Consider the following 20,344-nt stretch of genomic DNA (forward strand, 5'->3'; position numbering starts at 1 on the left):
CAAGACCTTATGGCACCCGGGCTGTTGTGCCTAAGTGTGCCTTTTATTCAAAAATTAAATTTCATTTATTTCTTTGAATAGGTAATATATGCACATAACACAACCTCAAAATCACGAAAAGGTTATACAGCAATAAATCAGTCTCCCTCCCACCCTGTCCCCCAGCCTTTGGGGTGGCGTTTTATTTATGCCACTAACCTGTTCTGTCTGACCGTGCCCCAGTGCTTCCAATTATGAAAGCCCTGTATTGTTTGTATGTGACATTATTGGTTTTTTAATGGGCCTTTTATTTCAGATGGCTGAATAAGAATGGGATTCAGGAAATACACAACTGGGCATTCAACGGAACCCAACTAGATGAGCTGTAAGCAGCCCTGACTGTTCTTCCAAGCCATTTAGAGGGAAGTGGCTCTTTGAACAGAAATGTTTACGTGGCTTTGTATTTCTCTTCTCCTTCCCTCGACTTTATGTCCAGGAATCTAAGTGACAACAGTAATTTGGAAGACTTGCCTGATGATGTTTTCAGGGGATCCTCTGGACCTGTCATTCTGTGAGTAGCTTCCTTCATTTCTGTGTGCAAGAGCTCCATGTGCGTTTGTGTGTGTATGCGTGTGTGTGTGTAAGTTAGACTTCAACTCTCTTCAGCTCAGAGAAGCTTCCAAAACAGGGCTGGCAACCGTATGCAAAGACTTATAGGGACAATGTAGGGCTGACCACATTCCAAAGTTAATACAGTGACAACACCATCAATAATAATAACTCACATTTAACGAGCACTTAGTATGTCCCAGATAGTGTTCTAAGAGCTTGAAGTGTATTCTCTAATTTAATCTCCCCAATAACCCTCTATGGTCTGTGGTAGGAGTTAGTATTCCCATTTTACAGAAGAAAAAACTGGTTTCCCTGAAGGTGTTAACTGCCCAAGATTGTCCAGGTTTCAGAGCGGAGATTTAAACCCAAACTAGTCTGACTCATGGTACAGACTTTTAGCCACCCTGCTATATTTCTCTTCCCTGGAAGGGAAAGCACAATTCTCCTTCCTCATCCTCAAAATCTAGGCATTTGAAACCAGTCTCAGAGAAGAAATTAGTCCACAGGGCTAATAAATCCGCCCAAGCCACAGCCTTATCTACCCTGAAACCAGAAGAACTAGATGGTGCCCAGCTACCACTACTGTCCATTCCAATCAGGACCACAATAGATGAACCCTGATAGGTCAGAAGAAAAATGTAGAACAGAACTTAATTTCTTAAAAACTCCAGACTTACTGGACCAGTTGAGACTAGAGGAGTCCCTGAGACACTCCTTAAACCTTGAACCAAAACTATCCCTGAGGTTACCTTTTAGCAAAATAACAGATTCCAAAAAAAAAACCAAACCTGTTGCCGCCGAGTCGATTCCAACTCATAGCAACCCTATAGGACAGAGTAGAACTGCCCCATATGGTTTCCAAGGACTGGCTGGTGGATTCGAACTGCTGACCTTTTTGTTAGCAGCTGTAGCTCTTAACTACTATGCTACCAGGGTTTCCAAATAACAGATTAGCACACAAAATAAAGGATATTACCTGTGAGTATGGTGTGCCATTAAAAAACCCACGTATATGAGACCAAAAGGTCAACAATTACTCTAATGCAAAAGTGGGAAGAAAAAAGATCAGGGAAACTAGAACACTGGAAACGGGACAAGCAGAATACAATTAAAGAGAATGTTAACATATTGTGAAAAATGTCACTGAACAATTTGTGTAGAAATTGTCGAACGAGAAACTAATTTGCTGTGTAAATTTTCACTGAAAACAGAACAAAATTATTATTTAAAAAAAGTCTAGTTTCCCTCAACCTAGTGACATATACATGTATTTGCTTTCGAATTCTCTGCCTTGATTCCAGATCCCTTGAGATGCATTTAGTGTCCCATACCCCACTGCCTCAGACCCCTCCTCTTATCATCGCTTCCTCCCCCACCCCCATCTCTGTCTCCATGAGTGACTTTCACCCTCTTCTCATTATACTGCACTCTTGCCTCAGGACCATTCTAAATCTTACCTCCTCTTCAAAGAGTTCCATGACAGTCTAGGCCATCAGCACACCTGAAACCAAAAACCAAATCTGTTGCTGTGGAGTCAATTCTAACTCATAGTGACCTTATAGAACAGAGTAGAACTGCACCATAGGGTTTCCAAGAAGCAGCTGGTGGATTTGAACTACCGACCTTTTGGTTAGCAGCCAAGCTCTTAACCACTGCGCCACAGGGCTCCATCCATGTACCTATCTCCTAGTATTGTTTGAAGCTTAATAAACTAATACATATTCACTCATTAAACAAATAGTTATTAAGTACCAGCTCTGTGCCATTCACTTCCACAATGCTGAAGACAGAACAGGGAACACAAGGAAGGTCTTCCACACAGAAAGCTAATATTCTCGTGGGCGAGTCAGACAGTAACTAAATATGTACTGGAATACATCAGGTCATGATCTGTGCTGCGAAGTACACAAAGCAGGAACAGGCACAGAGAATGGAGAATGCTGGGCATGCTGTCAGTACACTCATGTGTACAAAGATCTTAGAACACGTAACGCGCAATGTTCCCTATTCTTAAAGTGCTTGGGAGACATATGGACTTAGAGGAAGTGCTTTCAATGTCTTTGATCACCAGGACCATGGTTTATCAATTTCACCTAGCAACAAGTTCTAAGCGTTTTGAGTGTTCCTAAATAAGCATCATGCTTGGTAGACAAACCCATTCCCGTCCAGTCAATTCCAACTCATAGTGAACCTATAGGACAGAGTAGAACTGCCCCATTGAGTTTCCAAGAATCACCTGGTGGATTCAAACTTCCAACCTTTTGGTTAGCAGCCGTAGCCCTTAACCAGTACGCCACCAGGGTTTCTGGAAGAGTACAGTAGAGGGTCAGCGAAAAAGAGGAAGAGCCTCAGTGAGATGGATTGACACAATAGCTGCAGCAATTGGCTCAAACATAGCAATGATTGTGGGGTTGGCGCAGGACCACGCAGTGTTCCCTTCTGTTGTACATAGGGTTGCTGAGAGTCAGCACCTAACAACAACAACAAATAAGCAGCTCTCTCTGTTCATGGCTGAACGTTTCTGTGATGGAGTAGGTTTCCATGTGTGACTGTACTGGGTGTAATATTGTGATCTATAGCACCTCAGCTCACTGACTACTCCAGAGAACATTCAAGCTGGACAGGACCTTCAACTTGCTCGTTAGTTATCTGAAGAAACCAGGGCCAGAGAAGGGAAGTGGCCTGCTAAAGATCACACCACAGTAGTAAACAGCAGAGTTTAGACCAGAGCTAGGTCTCTTGTCTCGTAGTTTCACGTGTTTCCACCATACCAAGTTGCCTAAAGTATGTAAATATGTTAAATCAAATGTCTGAAAGTTATTCAATAAGCTCCGGCAGTTGGATTCAAACTGAGATCAAGGGGAAAAGAATTGTAAAAACACCAACCACCCAGCCTAAGGACGTAATCAAATGACCTGTAAACACAGCCCAGAAGCATGCCTCCTGAGGTTGCAGAAGGAAAGCAGGTCCCAGGCCGAAGCACAGCTCAATGGGTCTCAAAAGTACGTCCAATGGAGAACACAAAACATTAATCCCCCAGCCAGCCCCTCCATGAATCCAGGCAAGAAGAGGAATGTCACCATCAGAAGCAGTTGGGCAGCTGGAGGATCCGTCCCCAAGGATCCGAGAGTCACAGGCATGTGGTTTCCTCTGTCTTACCACAGGAACATATCTGGTCAGAACTGAGTGAATGCAATTTACAGAAAATCCAAGGCAGTATGAAGCACTTCCTGTGACTGAGAAGGGGAGAGAGAGTGAGGATACTTTCCCACACCTTTCCATCTCAGTGCACGAGGATTTAAGTGCAAGGTCCTGGCCAAAAGCCCAGCCTATAATTGCTAGTCCCCTCCTCCTCCCTTCAAGGGCAAGAGGACAAACACCTTAACATCAATCCTCCCTTTCTTCGGCTTTCAGGTCAGTCCATAGATGTTCTCGCAGCCTCTTAGCTTACTGACCTGGACTCTATGGCTTATTCCATTTCCAACTTGCAAGCTGATGCTCCAGTCCCAGCTAAACACTTGCATGAGCGCTGCTTATTTAAATATGCAGAGGATGAGCTCACCTTACGTGTTCTGGCTTGATGGGTCAGAGTAGGAGTGTGTGCAGACTGCTCAGCCTAAAGTGGATACTGTTCCAGCTACACCTTTGTAAAATTAACAAAATGTATATATAGAGAGGTTTTTATCAAGGAAATGTCTCAAGCGGTTGTAGAGGCTGGGATGTCCAAAGTCCACGGATCAGGATAGAGGCTTCTCCTGATTCACAGAGCTGCAGGGGCTGGCAAACCCCAGACTGGCAGGTCAGAGAGGAGGGCTCTTGCTCACAGGCTGTGAAGATCAACGAATCCCAAGATCGGCTGGCAAGACCACAAGTCTTCTCCTGATTCATGTAGCTGCAGGAGCGGGCAGACCCAAGATTGGAGGTCATACAAACAGGAGCCAGTTGCAGGATCCAGAGCAGGCAAAAGCCAGAACGTCCACTTATACTCGGATATAGACCACATGCCCAAGGGAAAGCTGTTTCAACTGATTGGCTACTCAGAGCATATCACACATCAAATCTCAACAGGGAAGTGATCACAGTATATGACTGCCAAAACACTGAGAATCATGGCCCAGGCAAGTTGCCACACAGTCTTAACCAACACAAGCTATAACTATGGGTCAGACTTCCCCCAAAAGGAGGGCTGTGCTATGCATATTTGCACGTGGAAAGTTTGCTGAGGAGCCCTGGATGAAAGAAGTTGAACTGCGATAAATTTGCAACAGAAGCCTCAGCTGATTCCATGGGAAGCTCTAGAATCCAGATGGCCCTTTGATGTTGCGCTGGATTATGGCAAGGGCCCTGGCTTTTCTGCCTCTGCAGTGAGGATCACTAGATTCAGGCTGTCCCTGGGGAGGTCACAAATCTTGGCTGAGATGGTTATCTTAAGTAAGGGCAATTCCTCAGCAGAATTCTTCTGGTTCCCAACTTGAGCATGCATCAAAATCACCTGGCAGGCTTGTAAAAGCTCAGATTGTTGGTCCCCACCTCCCTAGAGTTTCTGCTTCAGTAGGTCTGAGTGGGGCCTGAGATGTTGCATTTCTAATAAATTCCCCAGTGAAGCTGATGCTGCTGGTCCAGAGAGCACTCTTTGAGAGTCACTGCTCTAGAACCAACGTTGGGAAGTGGGGAGCCTCCCCTGTTTTCAAAACACATCCTCCAAAATGTCTCCTCCACAAGTTAGTGAGTGTTCCTCCTCACCAGGCTCAGAATTTTGTCCTCAGTAGATATGTGTGAGGGATCCTAAGGAAGTTAAGAAAAAAGCACCCAAACCTACGATATCTCCTTTCCTGAAGGCAACGTTTCTAGTTGAGTGAAGAATGGGGGTGTGGTCGAGGGGGGTCTGAAAACCTGAGGGTGCCAGGGTGAGATGATCCATCACAAAGAGACATCGATGTAGAGAAAGGCAAGGGCACACAGGCAAGCTCCATCAAGTTTCAGAGGAATGGCCCAGCTTCCTGATCTCCCCCTCATCAGTCTTGACCTTGAACATCAGCAGCCATCTGTGTTTTCACCTGATATTCTGAATTCACTCAAGGTTTTTTTTTTTTTTTTAAACAATTGAGCAATTGCTGTTTCCTTGGGAAACAGGCTCCTATGGGGAAAATTTAACGCATTGCCTTTGCAGGCTGGAACCGGCACAATCATATTCTGATGGTTTATCAAATTGATTTGGTTATAGCTCAGATTCATTTGATAGTTCAGATTCAGACACTGAGTTATTTGTATAAGAATGATTCTCTTCCATTACCACTGTACCCACAGTCCTATAGATAGTAAATTGCCTTTTTATCTCGTCTGGGATCATGAAAGAGAGGTCTTCTAGCCATCTGTCAGCATAGTGTACACCAGGAATGTGCTCTCACTTATGGAAATGATTGACCTGTAATAACATCTTTGCTGGGAAAAACACAAATTGTTCAAATCTAATTTGTGACACTGGCTGTAACGCACTTTACTAAATGGGGCAAGGAGCGATATTTAACTCCTGCCTCCCCTGACTCAGTGTGGCGTTACTGGCCTGCTTCATATCTCAAAACCAAGAACCCTAACAATGTTGAAGCAATTTAGGATTGCTAAATCTCTTCAGCTCTAGCTGGCATCCCATGGTGTCTCTGGCTGCTACTTTTCAGGAAGTAAATTCTCAAAACCAATCACTACTAGAATAAAGCATGTGTTGGAATGTTAACCAAGGTGCAAGCTGAAACGGAAAGACCACAGTCATGAGACCAGCCTGGAAAACTAGAATTAAAAATGTCAGCCCATGTCTACCCCTTCCCCTTTGTCCAGCCTCCCAGGAACGATGTCAGTAATTAAGTAAACATCCTCAGCTCATCACTGGGGAGACTGGACCTTACCCGTCATACATTTCATAACTGTGTATAGAGTGCCTACTGTTTGTCTGGTGCCGTGCTATGTGTGAGTGGAGTCCTGGTGGGGTGGTTAACAGCTCATTCTGCTAACCAAAGGGTTGGCAGTTTGAATCCATCAGCCACTCCTTGGAAACCCTATGGGGAAGTTCTGTTCTGTCCTATAGGGTCGTTATGAGTCAGAATCTACTTGACAGCAACAGGTTTGGTTTGTTTGGTTTTTAGGCTATGTGTGAAGGATAGAAACATAAAAAAATGTAAAAATAAAAACAGAACCTGCCACTCTGATGGAGGGCGAGATGTTCCTACCCAGTACCAAAGGGCTGCAGTAAAAATATTCACAGAAGGCTATGGTAACGCAGAGCAGTTGCCCAATAAATCCTTGTCATTCTGTGATACGGTGACTTTTAGCAGGGGAAGTGACAATGTGTAAGGGACAAGAGAGATCTTATCATTCTGTGCCTGAATTACTGAAATAGCCTCTTCGTCACCTTCAGAACTTCAATCCTTTCACCTTCCAAAATACCTAACTGATATTTATTGGTTACCTGGTGGCATAGTGGTTAAAAGCTCAACTGCTAACCAAAAGCTGAGCAGTTCAAATCTACCAGCTGCTCCCTGGAAACCTGTAGGGCAGTTCTACTCTGTCCTACAGGATTGCTATGAGTCAGAATTGACTCGACAACAGTGGGTTTGGTTTTTTGACACCCTTCTAAAAGTTAGTATCACAAAAATACAGCTTTCAATAAGTCATTTTTTTGCTCAAATAAATTCTAAACTCTTCTATGTAACTTCCAAGGCTCAGAAATCTGACCCCATCTCGTGGTTCCCTTTATTCCTTAAAACACTAAAAAAACACACTGCCATCGAGTTGATTCCGACTCATAGTGACCCTATAGGGCAGAGTAGAACTGCCCCATACGGTTTCCAAGGAGCGCCTGCTGCATTCGAACTGCCGACCCTTTGGTTAGCAGCCATAGCTCTTAACCACTGTGCTATCAGAGTTTCCTCCTTAAAACACAGTTACCCGTAGTAATCCATCTGAAAACCCCTCACTGTTCCATTTTTGTGGTCTATGCCTCTTTCCAAGCCCACTTTTAGCCAATAGCCTCAATAATCTGCTTCCATGAAGTTGTGAACAACTGATAATGTCTTATTTTGTTACTCCCTCCAAGGATATTTGTATTCTAACAGTGGAGAGTGCTTTTATAAAGGAATTAAAATATAACTGTGATAGTTAAGATTGTGTGTCATCTCAGCTGGGCTATGATTCTCAGTGGTTTGGCAGTCGTACAATGCTGTGATCACTTCCCTGTTGAGATTTGATTTGATATGTGATAACCCCCATGATGGCATCTGTTGTGAGTAGCCAATCAGTTGAAAGAGAGTTTCCTTGATCATGTGGTCTGCATAGAATAGAAGTGGACATTCTGGCAAGTCTCGTGGATTTTGTTCACTCTGGATCCTGCAGCTGGCTCCTGTTTGCCTGACCTCTGGTTCTTGGGACTTGAGCTAGCAGCTTACCTGTGGTCTTGCCTGCCGATCTTGGGATTCATCAGTCTTTACGGCCTGTGAGCAACAGCCTTGCTCTCTGACCAGCAGGTAGCCCCTGTGGCTACCTGAATCGGGAGAAGCCTCCAGCCTGGCTCACAGACTTGGGATGTTCCAGCCTCTACAACTGCGTGAGCCATTTCCTTGACATGAATCTCTCTCTATGTATATATTTATATGTTTTACTGGTTTTGCTTCTCCTAAGAACCCAGCCTAAAACAATAACAATAGATTTCCAGGCCATGTAGAAGGCTTGTAGCCAGGAATAAACTATATGTGCATGTGAGTGTGTGTGTGCATACATGTTTTAAGGGGAAGAAGGAAAAAATGGGCATAATAGTATAGTTAAGTCTTACATCACACTGTGCAAGTACCCACTTACCTCATCTTTGTCCATACTAATATAAATTTCTATGGATTTTTCTTAATCCTTCGAGATACCAGAGAAACATTATTTTTCTGCCAGTCTAAAATGTGGACGTCTTCACAAATTCCATGTTGGGTCACTCCAGCAAGTATCCAGTGAGCTTTAAAGAAATACCTCTACAAAGATTTGTATTTCCCTGTCTATCCCAGGAGCCATTTGTACTATAGGCTTTTGCTGTACTGAACTCTAAGTGACTTTACATCTCTCTCTTACCAATGCCTCCTACCTTTCAACGGAACATCTGGGTCCCAGGACACCAAGAAGCTGTCTCAGCCTCACAGCAGCAAAGCCATCTACTGTAAACAACCAAAGCACAGGCATTTTGTAGCTGTGGTAGGAGGAATTTGAAAACACAAGCCAGCTCCTCAGTACTGAGAGACAGAAAGGCACCCAAGCTTCCCAAGCAAGCTTCCTAATCTAATGCCTCACCTTTGGATTGCATTCAAGTCAAACCACCCAACAAGTCATTCTGTTTATTCCTTAACCTGTGTCTATCTCCCTGTAAACTTTGCACAGGTTGTTTCCTTCCCTGGTGCCTTTGATACTCTTGGTCACATATAGTTGCCTGCCACAGAAGCACAGTTTTGCTGAGTTACCTTTAAATCCAGATTTTCTCTCAGTCTGCCTTGCATCACTCTCCCTTTCAGCTCAGCTCTCCTCAAAGACTTGCTCCAGTCTCTCATTTTTACTGCGATGCTGAAGCATCTCTGTTAATCAGACAAATATCTACTACAGACATTTCATAAGTCCAGCCTGTGCTAGACACAAAGCAGAACCCAAAAGTGTCTTAATAATCCCTGCTTTCCAGGCATCTGAAAGGCAGTTGAAATCTGGCTAAGGAGATAAAACACACATACGTGAAAAGTCGAACAATATGAAACAATAGAAGAGACAACACAGGTACAAGATGTTTTGTAATTGCTACAGGTCAGAAGACATCACAGTTGTCTGGGGTGATCTATCCAGTCTCTCCTAATCCTTTTTCGGTGTCACTCCCCAGCATATCTTCAAACAGCAGCAATTGTGTGGGTGCTTACTATGGGCAAGGCATTGCTCAGGATGCAATGAGCCCTCTGTCCTCAAGGAGAGATAAAATGCAAATATGAATAGCTAATACATAAAGCAAAACATAGAAAGGTCATAAGAGAGGCAGAAAGTATACAGAATATAATCCCCTCGCACTCTTGTTAGCCGTTATGGATTGATTTGTGTCCTCTAGAAAGCTGTGTTCAAGTCCAAACCTCTAGTACCTGTGAATGTCACCCTATTTGGAAATGGTGTCTTTGCAGACGTAATTAGTGAAGCTAACTTGAGATCATACTGGAGTAGGGTGGTCCCTAATGCAATATGACTGGTGTCCTTACAAGAGAAGAAGAGATACAGAGATAGACCCAGGGGGTAGGTGGCCAAGTGAGGATGGAGGCAGGCATTGGAATTATGCTGCCACCAGCCCAGGAACCCCTGGCGCCACCAGAAGCTAGTAGAACAAAGAAGGATCATCCTTCAGGAATCATGGCCCTGCTAACACATTGATTTCAGACTCCTGACTTCCAGAACTGTGAGAAAATACATTTGTGTTGTTTGAACCCACCCAGTCTATGGTACTGTCCAACTATTTAAGGTAAAGGAGTCATAGAGACCTCAATGGGAGTCCGTTTTGGTGCTTTATTGCAGTGTAACAAACTACCCCAAAACTTAGTAGCTTAAAAGAGCCATTCTATTTTGCTCAAAATTTTGTATTTCAGGAATTTGGGTGGCTTGTCTCTGATCCATGTGATGTCAGCTCAGGTGGCTGGGCCTGAGGATCTACTTCCAAGATGTCCTTATCACTCACATGTCAGATGCCTTGGTGGTCCTTGGCCTATGCCCCCGACTCATTCTCCAAGGCCTCTTCCCATGGCTTGGGCGTTTTCCAGCATGGTGGCCTCAGGGTAGTCAGACTTCTGTTATGGCAACTCAGGGCTCTAAAGACCAAGGTAGAAGTCAGTGCTCTCAAAGACTAGCTCCAGAACTGTATTAAAAACCCCTCCACCATACTGCATTCAGCAAAGTCATCACAGTTCAACCTGGACCCAAGGGGAGGGAAAATTAATTCTTAATAGGAAGAGTATCAAAGAATTTCCAGTCATCTTTAACCCATCACAGAATATATGAGATAGTAAGATGATATTCCATAGAATATAAAATGTGTTTCCTTTTGGAAATCTTTAATTAATGTGATTATTTTTTTTAATTCTAAACCTAAGGATGTTAATAGGCATAATGAAGAATAAAGAAACTGTTAGCCGTTTTACATTGGTTTAAAAATGTGAGAAATGTTTGTGGCAGGTAATGATTGCTACAGTTTAAATTGGTCCTAAAGGATTTTTTGATGCTTTTGTTTCATTCCTTGGAAGGAGCTTTGAACCATTTTAGATAAAGCATGTGAGTGGACCTCCACCTTTGCTTCTTTCCGCATTAGAAAGGAAAAAAGAAGGGAGGGAGAGGGAGAGCCCAAATGCAGGGTGAAAGGAGAACGTGGTCACAGAGAACAGAGTAAATGTCAATAGCAGAAGTGATCAGAGAAGCAATTGCCTGCAGAGAAGAGTCAGAAAGATCTACTAGGGCAAAGAAGAAAGTTTGGAAGGTCTGGAATAGTAGGAGGCATAAGAGGAGCAGCCCAGGACAACAGGGCTATTCAGCAGCATAAAGTGAAGACTCAGCACAGGGACAGGGATTCTTGCACCAGATTCTAACCTCCAGGGACTCCTGATCCAAAGATTGTAATACACATGAGGGAAGTAGAAACAATCCCTGGAACACAGGAACTTTTATCCCATGGTGATACCAATGAATGTTGTAAGATGTGGTTAGATTCTGGATATAAATAGAAAGTAGAGTCAGGATGTTTTGTTGAGGGTTTGGAGATGGGGCGTGAGAGAAAAAGAAGAGTCAAGGATGACTTTGAAGTTTTTGCTTGAATAATTGCAAAGACTTCAGGTGGAGCAGGTTTTCAGGGAAGATCAGGGGCTCAGTTTTCAATATACAAAGTTTGACATACCTACTGGACATCTAAGTGGAGATTGTAAGGAGACAGATGGATATATGAGTCTGGAGTTCAGGAAAGAGGAGTATCCTGAAGATAAAAATTTGGGAGCCATCAGCCTATAAATGATGTTTAAATCATAAGACTGAAAGAGTTCCCCCAAAGAAGTCAGAAAAGATGGAGAAAAGAAGTCCAGGGGGCTGAGCCCAGGGGCACTCCAACACCTGAAGGTCAAGGAGAAAAGGAGGAACCAGCAAAAAGAGACTGAGAAGGGGCAAAATATTACTAGACATAAAAAAAATCACCAGAAAGATACAAAAATTGTAAATTTTTATACACCTAAAAAAAATTATCACAATTTGTATATGGAACAGCTAGTAATCTTGCACACCGCTCGTATGTATGTAAGTGTGGAAAGTTTATAACGCTGTTTGGCAATACCAACTGAAGCTGAATATATACATCCTATGGAAACCCTGGTGGCGTAGTGGTTAAGTGCTACGGCTGCTAGCCGAAGGGTCGGCAGTTCAAATCTGCCAGGCACTCCTTGGAAACTCTATGGGGCAGTTCTACTCTGTCCTATAGAGTCGCTATGAGTTGGAATCAACTCAACGGCACTAGGCTTGGCTTGGGCTTGGATGGACCAGTAATTCCATTTCTATGTATACAACCAGAAGAAATACGTAAAAGAGTCACAAAAAAAAAAAAAGTTTTTTAAAAAAATTATAAAAGCAATGTTTGCAAAGACATAAAATTGGAACCAACCCTAAGGTTCATCAGTATTAGAAGAGCTAATATTCCTAAAATGGAAACAATTTAAATGAATAAAGCGTTGGAAGGTAGGAAAAAACAAAGGTCATCAAAAATGTGTAAAGCAAAAATTGACAAAACTAAGAGACACACAAATCCAAAATCACAGTGGGAGATTTTAACGCACTCCTCCCAGTAGTGGTAGAAGAAATAAGTAAAAAACCAGGGAGTGTCTGGAAGAGCTGAACAATAGTATTGACAAATTTGATCTAGTTGGCATCTAACAAAGAGAGAGCTATTGATAAAATATCTAAAAAAAAAAAAAAAATCTAAGTATTATATAAAGATATCCATTTGCTCTAAAAATATGAATTTTCATAAATATCAAACAGGTGACCAATAGCAATAGCAGGTAATCCCAGGATGTGAAGAGCAAGTTAGGCGGTGGTCTTACCGGGGGAATCCAGGAACTGGGGCAACTGATGGAAGCTATAACCTCAGCAGATCTGTTCCAATGAGAGCTGGAATCACAGAGAAGATGCAGCTGCTGCCCGGTCCAGCACTCTCCTCACAATCATTGCTATGTTTGAGCCCATTGTTGCAGCCGCTCTGGAAAATCCATCTTGTATGGCCTGTTATCTACCTGGAGTCCCTGGGTGGTGCAAATGGTTAACATGCTCCGCTGCTAACCGAAAGGTTGGAGGTTCGAGTCCACCCAGAGGCTTTTCGGAAGAATGGCCTGATGATCTACTTCCAACAAATCAGCCATTAAAAACCCTAGGGAGTACAGTTCTATTATGACACACATGAAGTCGCCATGAATCAGAATGGACTCAACCGGAACTGTTTCGTTTTGTTTACCGGGTTACCTAACTCCTCCTACCAAGAACACAGGGTCAGGGCTCCTACCTGAAGCAAATGTCCTGTTGGCAGAATAATGATCTGACCTAGCTGTGTTGGATGAGTTGGAGTCCCCCTCCTTACTCATGTAAGAATATCCGTAGAGCGTCTGCTACGTTGCCTGCTAACCTTAAAAAAAAAAAAATTTTTTTTTTTTTTAGGCCCCTAGTAATCAGACCATGTTTACCTTTTCTCCTTATAGAGATATTTCAAGAACGAGGATCCATTCCCTGCCTAGCTATGGCTTAGAAAATCTTAAGAAGCTGAGAGCCAGGTCAACTTACAACTTAAAAAAGCTTCCCAGTTTGGAAAAATTTGTCACACTTATGGAAGCCAGCCTCACCTACCCCAGCCACTGCTGTGCCTTTGAGAACTGGAGACGGCAAAGGTGAGTCTTCTTAGTCCTTTCCTCTGAGCCCTGCTTGGGCATTTCCCCAACACAGAACTTGACCCAGGACTTCTACATATCTGTGGCATGAAGAGAATCGACTTTCCAAGAGATCACCCGAACTGGAGCCCTTGAAGATCTCCAGGTGGCATCTACCTTTTCTCGATTTGTGCTTGCTTTTCTCTGTCTCTAATCTGCTCTTCTTATATCTCAAAAGTCATTAGGTTTAAGCCACACCCTACACTGATACAGTCTTCAGTAACATAATAAAGAAAATCTTATTCCCAAATGAGATTGCATCCACAGGTATAAACCAAAAAAAGCAAATGCATCGCTGTTGATTCTGACTCATAGAGATTCTATAGGACAGAGTAGAACTGTCCCACAGGGTTTCCAAGGAGCAGCTGGTGGATTCGAACTGCCGACCTTTTGGTTAGCAGCCATACCTCTTAACCACTGCGCCACCAGGGCTCTTCCACAGGTACAGGGGTTAAGTTTCCAAAGAATTTTTTTTTTTGCAAGGCGGGAAACACAATCCAATCCATAACAGGGTGCAAGAGTACTACCTTTTAAACTGATCCTGGATGAATTCCCAACTCATGAGACAGAATTTGCCAAGGCACTGCTGAGGCAAGACCATCCTCCCAGTTTCCTCTTTTGCTTCTGTTCTTTTCTCAGAGACGACTGTCATTTACCTTGCCCCCACTCATACCCTTGGGTCACTTCTGTTTAAGGAAAGGCAAGCGTCAACATGCAAAAATGTTGGTAGTAGTATCAACAATAAGAATCTTCACAAAGTCCACCCTCAGCCCTGCAAAGTGAAGATTGTCTCTGAATGGTTATATTGAATTCAGTTTCAATTAACTGAATCATAATCAGCCGGCACCAGGTTACTTAATTTCTGTCCTAGAATTGAGGCACAGCTAGTCCAATGACAGGATTTAAGAGTCAAGAGTTAGATTTAGGTCAAGAGAATGGCCTTCTTGTCACCTTCTATGCCTATTTCTGAGCTCTCTTCACCTTGCTTGTAAGATCTCTGACTCAACCAAAAGACTTTCTGCACTCTGGTTTCCATTCACACTCAATTAACAGGGTTTTTTTAGTCAATTCTGACTCATGGCAACCCCGTGTGTGTCAGGCCAGAACTGTGCTCCATAGGGCTTTCGATGGCTGATTTTTCAGAAGTAGATCACTGGGCCTTTCTTTGAAGGCATTCTGGATGGACTTGACCCTCCAACCTCTCAGTTAGCAGCCTAGTATGTTAAACATTTGCACAACCCAGAGACTCTCGCATAAACTATGATTGATGTGAGAAGCCCTATAAGTCTCTAAAACAAAAGATGACACATTCCCCAGTCAAGAAAAGTCTCTTGGGCCAAGGGAAAATGACTTCCTTCCTGGCGTTTCCTTTCCTGGAGGGGAGAGGAAGAAGATGGTTCTCCCTCAGTGGCTTCTTTTCATCAATTTTGAAGGTGAAAAGCTCAGTTCACATAGCTGGGGACACTTAGCAAGCACTCACTCTTTGTGATTATATGGGGCCTTTACCTACTCCACTCCTCAGCCACCATCCGCCTCATCATGGAGGTCTTTGAAGGGTTTTAACACTCGCTTCCCCACTCAGATCTGAGATTACGGGGCTCGAGAAAAACATAATCACTTAACATTGCTGTGAATTTGTCCCTCAGGGAGGGAGTGAAGGATGGGTGTGTGTGTGTGAGTGTGTGTGTGTGCCTGTGTGTGTGTGTGTGTGAGTTTTTTCCATCCAAAATGAGCCTCTGTGTGAAATAGTCCCATTCCTTTATCCTCTGCTTTGAAACAAAACTATTACCCTTTCTTTCTCTACATGCACGAGCCATCTGTCTGGGTAGAATATTTATCATTTGGCTTTAATTCAAATCCCTTCTGAAAGTGTCTCTTCCCTGTTGACAAGGTTTCTTGTACATTTGAGTCTAAAGGGAAAACCAAGACAGGAAAATGAGACCAAGAAGCACCAGCCTCCCCAGGGGATGAGTTACAGCCTTGGAATAAATTAGGCCCCTTTGCAACCTGCATTTGCTCCTTTGGGCCCCCACTACGGAACTATCTAATATGAGAGAGCCAGGCTTACCTTGCAGACTGATGCATTCCTGAAGCCTATTGTGGCCCCTGGGGAATGAGATGATAAAGAACAGGACCCTCCATAACACTTGAGGCAAATTAGCTGGCCTCCCAGCAGCCTGAGGACGAAAGAACCAGCATTTCCAACTGACAGAGGCTGGCTAGGAGCTAGCTACAAACTTCAATCCTTTAAGCTATATGGATAAAAGAAGCAAAAAATTCTCATATGTGTCAGAAAACAGTTGAGGTCTTCCAGTGGTTGGAGTATAGAGTGGAGGAGTAGGGGTATGTCCTGCCTGGGCACATTAAGAGATAGCTCAATGGAGAGGGGGTAGAGGAAGGGTGAAGTTGATACCAGGTCTGTAAATTATTTGCACTTAGCAGCAAGGCTTTGCTAGTCCCAGGCGCCTTCCTCCCCACATTCAGGTTGTGGCCAGATGGTTTCCCCAGTGGGCCGTTCAACTCTAGGAATATATACACAAATTGCTGTGTTCATTTACAGTAAGCAGCATTAACCCTTGTGCTTAACCTCAAGGGCAGAGAAGCTGCTAGAAAAAGGAAAACAAATTCTCAGGAAGAAACCCCATTATTTCTACCCTGAGTAAAGACAGTGATATACTTGCCCTTCTGAATCCAGGACGTTAATTCTATTCCTTTTTGTATTTTTCTAGCCCTGAGCTTCATCCAATTTGCAACAAATCTATTTTAAGGCAAGAAGTTGATGATATGGCTCAGGCTAGGGGTCAGAGAGTCTCTTTGACAGAAGATGATGAGTCCAGTTACGGCAGAGGATTTGACATGATGTATAGTGACTTGGACTATGACTTATGTAATGAAGTGGTTGACGTGACCTGCTCCCCTAAGCCCGATGCGTTCAACCCATGTGAAGACATCATGGGATACAACATCCTCAGAGTCTTGATATGGTTTATTAGCATCCTGGCCATCACTGGGAACATTATAGTACTGGCGATCCTGATTACCAGCCAATACAAGCTCACCGTGCCCAGGTTTCTTATGTGCAACCTGGCCTTTGCCGACTTCTGCATTGGCATCTACCTGCTGCTCATAGCATCTGTTGATATCCACACCAAAAGCCAATACTACAACTATGCCATTGACTGGCAGACTGGAGCAGGCTGTGATGCTGCCGGCTTCCTCACTGTCTTTGCCAGTGAGCTCTCCGTGTACACTCTGACAGCCATCACCCTGGAAAGATGGCATACCATCACCCATGCTATGCAGCTGGACTGCAAGGTGCAGCTCCGCCATGCTGCCAGTGTTATGCTGGTGGGCTGGATTTTTGCCTTCGCAGTTGCCCTCTTCCCCATCTTCGGCATCAGCAGCTACATGAAGGTCAGCATCTGCCTGCCCATGGATATTGACAGCCCCTTGTCACAGCTGTATGTCATGTCCCTCCTTGTGCTCAATGTCCTGGCCTTTGTGGTCATCTGTGGCTGCTACACCCACATCTACCTCACAGTGAGGAATCCCAACATTGTGTCTTCTTCTAGTGACACCAAGATAGCCAAGCGTATGGCTATGCTCATCTTCACTGACTTCCTCTGCATGGCACCTATCTCCTTCTTTGCTATCTCTGCTTCCGTCAAGGTGCCCCTCATCACTGTGTCCAAGTCAAAGATCCTCCTAGTCCTGTTCTACCCCATCAATTCCTGTGCCAACCCTTTCCTCTATGCCATATTTACCAAGACCTTCCGCAGGGATTTCTTCATCCTGATGAGCAAGTTAGGCTGCTATGAAAAGCAAGCCCAGATCTATAGGACAGAGTCATCATCCACTGCCCACAATTCCCATCCAAGGAATGGCCACTGCCCTCCAGTTCCCAGGGTCGCCAATGGTTCCAATTACACACTTGTCCCTCTAAGCCATTTAGCAAAGAGCTAAAACACAATGTGAAAATGTTGAATGACAATTAGGTCTTGCCTTTGAAGAGTATGTCATGGGATAGCTGACAGTGTGCTTTCACATGTCATCTAATTTAATCTTCTTGGCATACCTATAAGGTAAATTGGTCAGGAACTACTAACTCCATGTGATAGATTAGGAAGCTGAATTATTAATACAACAATTATATAGCAATTAAAATAATATAATCCTATAAGACGTTTGTTTTATGCTTTATAATGTCCAAAGCACCGTCATTCAGATTGTCTCAACTATAAAAGGTCTATTAAATAAGCAGGACAGAGGTTATTCTTGGAGTTTTATAGCTGAGGAAACCAAGACCCAGAGACATTAAATGACTTGTTCAAGATTGTCTGGTTTGTAGGAGCAGAGCCAATGCTATGTGTTCTCACTCCCAGGGAACTGCCCAAAGAAGCAGCATGGTATTCATTCATTCAACAGATATTTATTTAGTACCCATGTGACGGCTTTGTATTGTGTCAAATTGGCTAAGTTGAACTACATTTCCAAAATACCCCTTTCTTTTAAGTTTCTGGTCAAGGTGGGCCATAAGAAAAATTATTAGAAAAATCGGAGGGTAGAAAGGAGGCAGCAGCCATTTAGTAGCTCACATACTTTGTGGCTGATCAGCTGATTCATTTCATTGGCAGGGCACGACAACTGGGCCTGCAATTCCTTCACCTTCTCATGGATCCTGCTACAGGCTCTCTGACTCCAGGTGTGCGTGTTTAGCTCCGTAAGGAAGGGCCCCATTTTCTGCAGGATATTTTTGTCACCAAAGTCCGAGGCAAGAGCTGCGGGTTCTAGCATGCTTGTGTCCTTCCCTGCCTGCCTGCCTGCCTGTGGATGTCAAGCTCCAGTATCACATGTAGAGACACATCTTTACAGAGACTGCTTAGCCACCCCCACAACTGCATAAACCAATTCCTGTAACAAATATATTGTTGTTATCTGCCATCAAGTTGGCCCCCAATTCATGACGACTCACCGCACAATGGAACGAAACACTGCCTCGTCCTGCGCCATCTCGTGAGTGGTTGCAGAGTAGGCTACTGTGATCCATACTATTTTCATTGGCTGATTTTTGGACGTAGATTGCCAGGCCTTTCTTCCTAGTCTGTCTTAGTCTGGAAGCCCCCCCTGAAATATGCTCAGCATCCTAACAACACACAAGCCTCCACTAATAAACATGGTGGCTGCATATGAGGTACATTGGTTAGAATTCAACCCAGATCTCGCACATAGAAGGCAAGAATTCTACCACTGAACCACCATTGCCTCATAATGTGTATATATATATAATGTCATTTCTCATTTTTTGCAGTTGTTATGTTCTACAAAGTTGCCACAAACACTGAATTAGGAACTACCGAACCATCGCCCCTACAGGAAATGCAGGGATGCAAGGTCAAGTTCCTGGGAGCCTCTGGTCACAACATTTTCATCAACTGATCAATACATAATCTTCTTTTGTGTGTATTTCTGTTTAAAAACATTATATACGTGTATATATAAACACTATAATGAATATATACATATTCATTAATGATGAACTCGCAATCAATAGCACCGTAACTCACGCGTGGCCAAAGCTTATCTAACACACATGTTTTCACCATAAGGCCATCATAGCCTTCTTGTGCTCAGGGACACTCACCCGGATTTGCTCCTATGTCTTTCTCCAACTTCCGCCCACAGAAATCTCCTTCAGCCCTATCCTCACCAGCCTCTCATATGCTTTCCTCCCCTCACCCTTTCCTTCAGATTCTTCATCACTGAATCTCATGGACCAGTCAGACAAGGGAGGATCTTCCTTGGAGTGGTCAGAGGAAAGAGACTAAATGAGTAAACCCAGAAGCTTTTAAGGGCAGAGTAAAGAGATGAACTGGGTACACATGTTGACAAAAGAATTTTATCTTGCCACATACAGAAGCTGTAATGGTGGTGCGTGGCACTATAGGTGGTTGTCTCCCTACAGGGCTCCACGTGCTAAACGTGGGGAGCCCTTCATACATTGTTTCTGGAAGAGATAAGAGAAGAAAGGGAGGGATTCCAAGATGCTGCAGATCTCACTTGAAGTGGCATGCTATTCTGTCTTACCTAGGCCAGGGTCATGTAGCATTTATTAGAAAATCAGAGAAAGATTGTCCTATTCTAGTGTCATGGCCACAGGCTCTGGGTTCATAAAATGTTTTATTTTATTAGGAAAGTCTATAACGGCACAATCAAAGGAATGAACTTCCAGCTTCTGCATAGTGGGGACCCTTGGAGGTAGAACACATGTCTACGGACATAGGATGTTTTGTTTGCTTGTTTAAAACATAACTGAATCCATGAAAGAAACTAAATAACAATCTGCACAAAATAGAGCCCAAACATGAGGTCATGTTGCTGGTTCTCATCAAAATACTTTCAGGTGCAAGAAGAAGATCTTCAAACCCTCCCCACTTCAGACACCAGACAATATAAGAACTGCTTGATCCTTTCCATAACCTACGGTCTTCATCATAGTCTATGTCCCTCCAGTAGTATTATCTACTATCCCCCAGAGCATTCTGTCCTGGGATAGATGGGCCTACAAAGGCACTAAACTCCAAAGTTTGTAGAAGCATTTTCTTTGTTGTGTTCTTGCTTCCTTTCTTTCTGTTTCCTTCAGAATATAGGATTCCTTGAATCCTGTATCATTCCTTATAAACACAAAGGAGAAGAATAATGTTAAAATCATCTTATTTCTCAGTGATATTTTCCACATAATAAGATGCAGAGAGCATTTTTGG

At 43.5% G+C, this 20,344-nt stretch overlaps 1 protein-coding gene across 2 annotated transcripts in view; it reads left to right on the plus strand.

Annotated features, from left to right (window-relative positions):
- FSHR (follicle stimulating hormone receptor) overlaps window positions 1–17,546 on the plus strand; it is a 206,418-nt gene extending 188,872 nt beyond the window's left edge. For both annotated transcript variants that reach the window (XM_049870547.1, XM_049870548.1), the window contains 4 exons: window positions 296–364; window positions 476–550; window positions 13,359–13,544; window positions 16,313–17,546. In XM_049870547.1, coding sequence (XP_049726504.1) covers window positions 296–364; window positions 476–550; window positions 13,359–13,544; window positions 16,313–17,546 — 1,564 coding nt within the window. The remainder of the gene's footprint in view (window positions 1–295; window positions 365–475; window positions 551–13,358; window positions 13,545–16,312) is intronic.
- Window positions 17,547–20,344: the final 2,798 nt, after the last annotated feature.

This window comes from Elephas maximus, chromosome 26 (assembly GCF_024166365.1).
Source record: "Elephas maximus indicus isolate mEleMax1 chromosome 26, mEleMax1 primary haplotype, whole genome shotgun sequence".
Classification (NCBI taxonomy): domain Eukaryota; kingdom Metazoa; phylum Chordata; class Mammalia; order Proboscidea; family Elephantidae; genus Elephas; species Elephas maximus.